The 252-nt window shown below is 57.9% G+C and overlaps 1 protein-coding gene across 1 annotated transcript in view; it reads right to left on the reverse strand.

The window, feature by feature from the left end:
* The window catches only part of EMH_0088780 (uncharacterized protein), a gene marked incomplete at both ends in the record, with an annotated part of 1,258 nt that overhangs the window by 104 nt on the left and 902 nt on the right, over nucleotides 1–252 (reverse strand). The window contains one exon of the mRNA XM_013501339.1: nucleotides 1–250. Within this exon, the coding sequence (XP_013356793.1) occupies nucleotides 1–250 (250 nt within the window). The remainder of the gene's footprint in view (nucleotides 251–252) is intronic.

Consider the following 252-nt stretch of genomic DNA (forward strand, 5'->3'; position numbering starts at 1 on the left):
TGCTGCGGGGGGGCAGCAGAGAAAGGAAAGGCAAGTGGCTGATGTCGAAGAAATGGGTGGGGGGTTGTAGTGCTGCTGCTGCTGCTGCTAGCAGCTTGTCTTCATCTTCATCTGCTGCTGCTGCTGCTGCTGCTGCTGCTGCTGTTGCTGCTGCTGCTTCTGTTGTCTGCTGCTCCTCTTGCTGCTGCTGCTGCTGCTGCTGCTGCTGCTGCTGTTTTCTACGCTTGCGAATAGAAGCAGCAGAGAGGGGGC

Source organism: Eimeria mitis, genomic scaffold, assembly GCF_000499745.2.
Source record: "Eimeria mitis Houghton genomic scaffold, Emh_scaff6713, whole genome shotgun sequence".
NCBI classification, from domain to species: Eukaryota; Apicomplexa; class Conoidasida; order Eucoccidiorida; family Eimeriidae; genus Eimeria; species Eimeria mitis.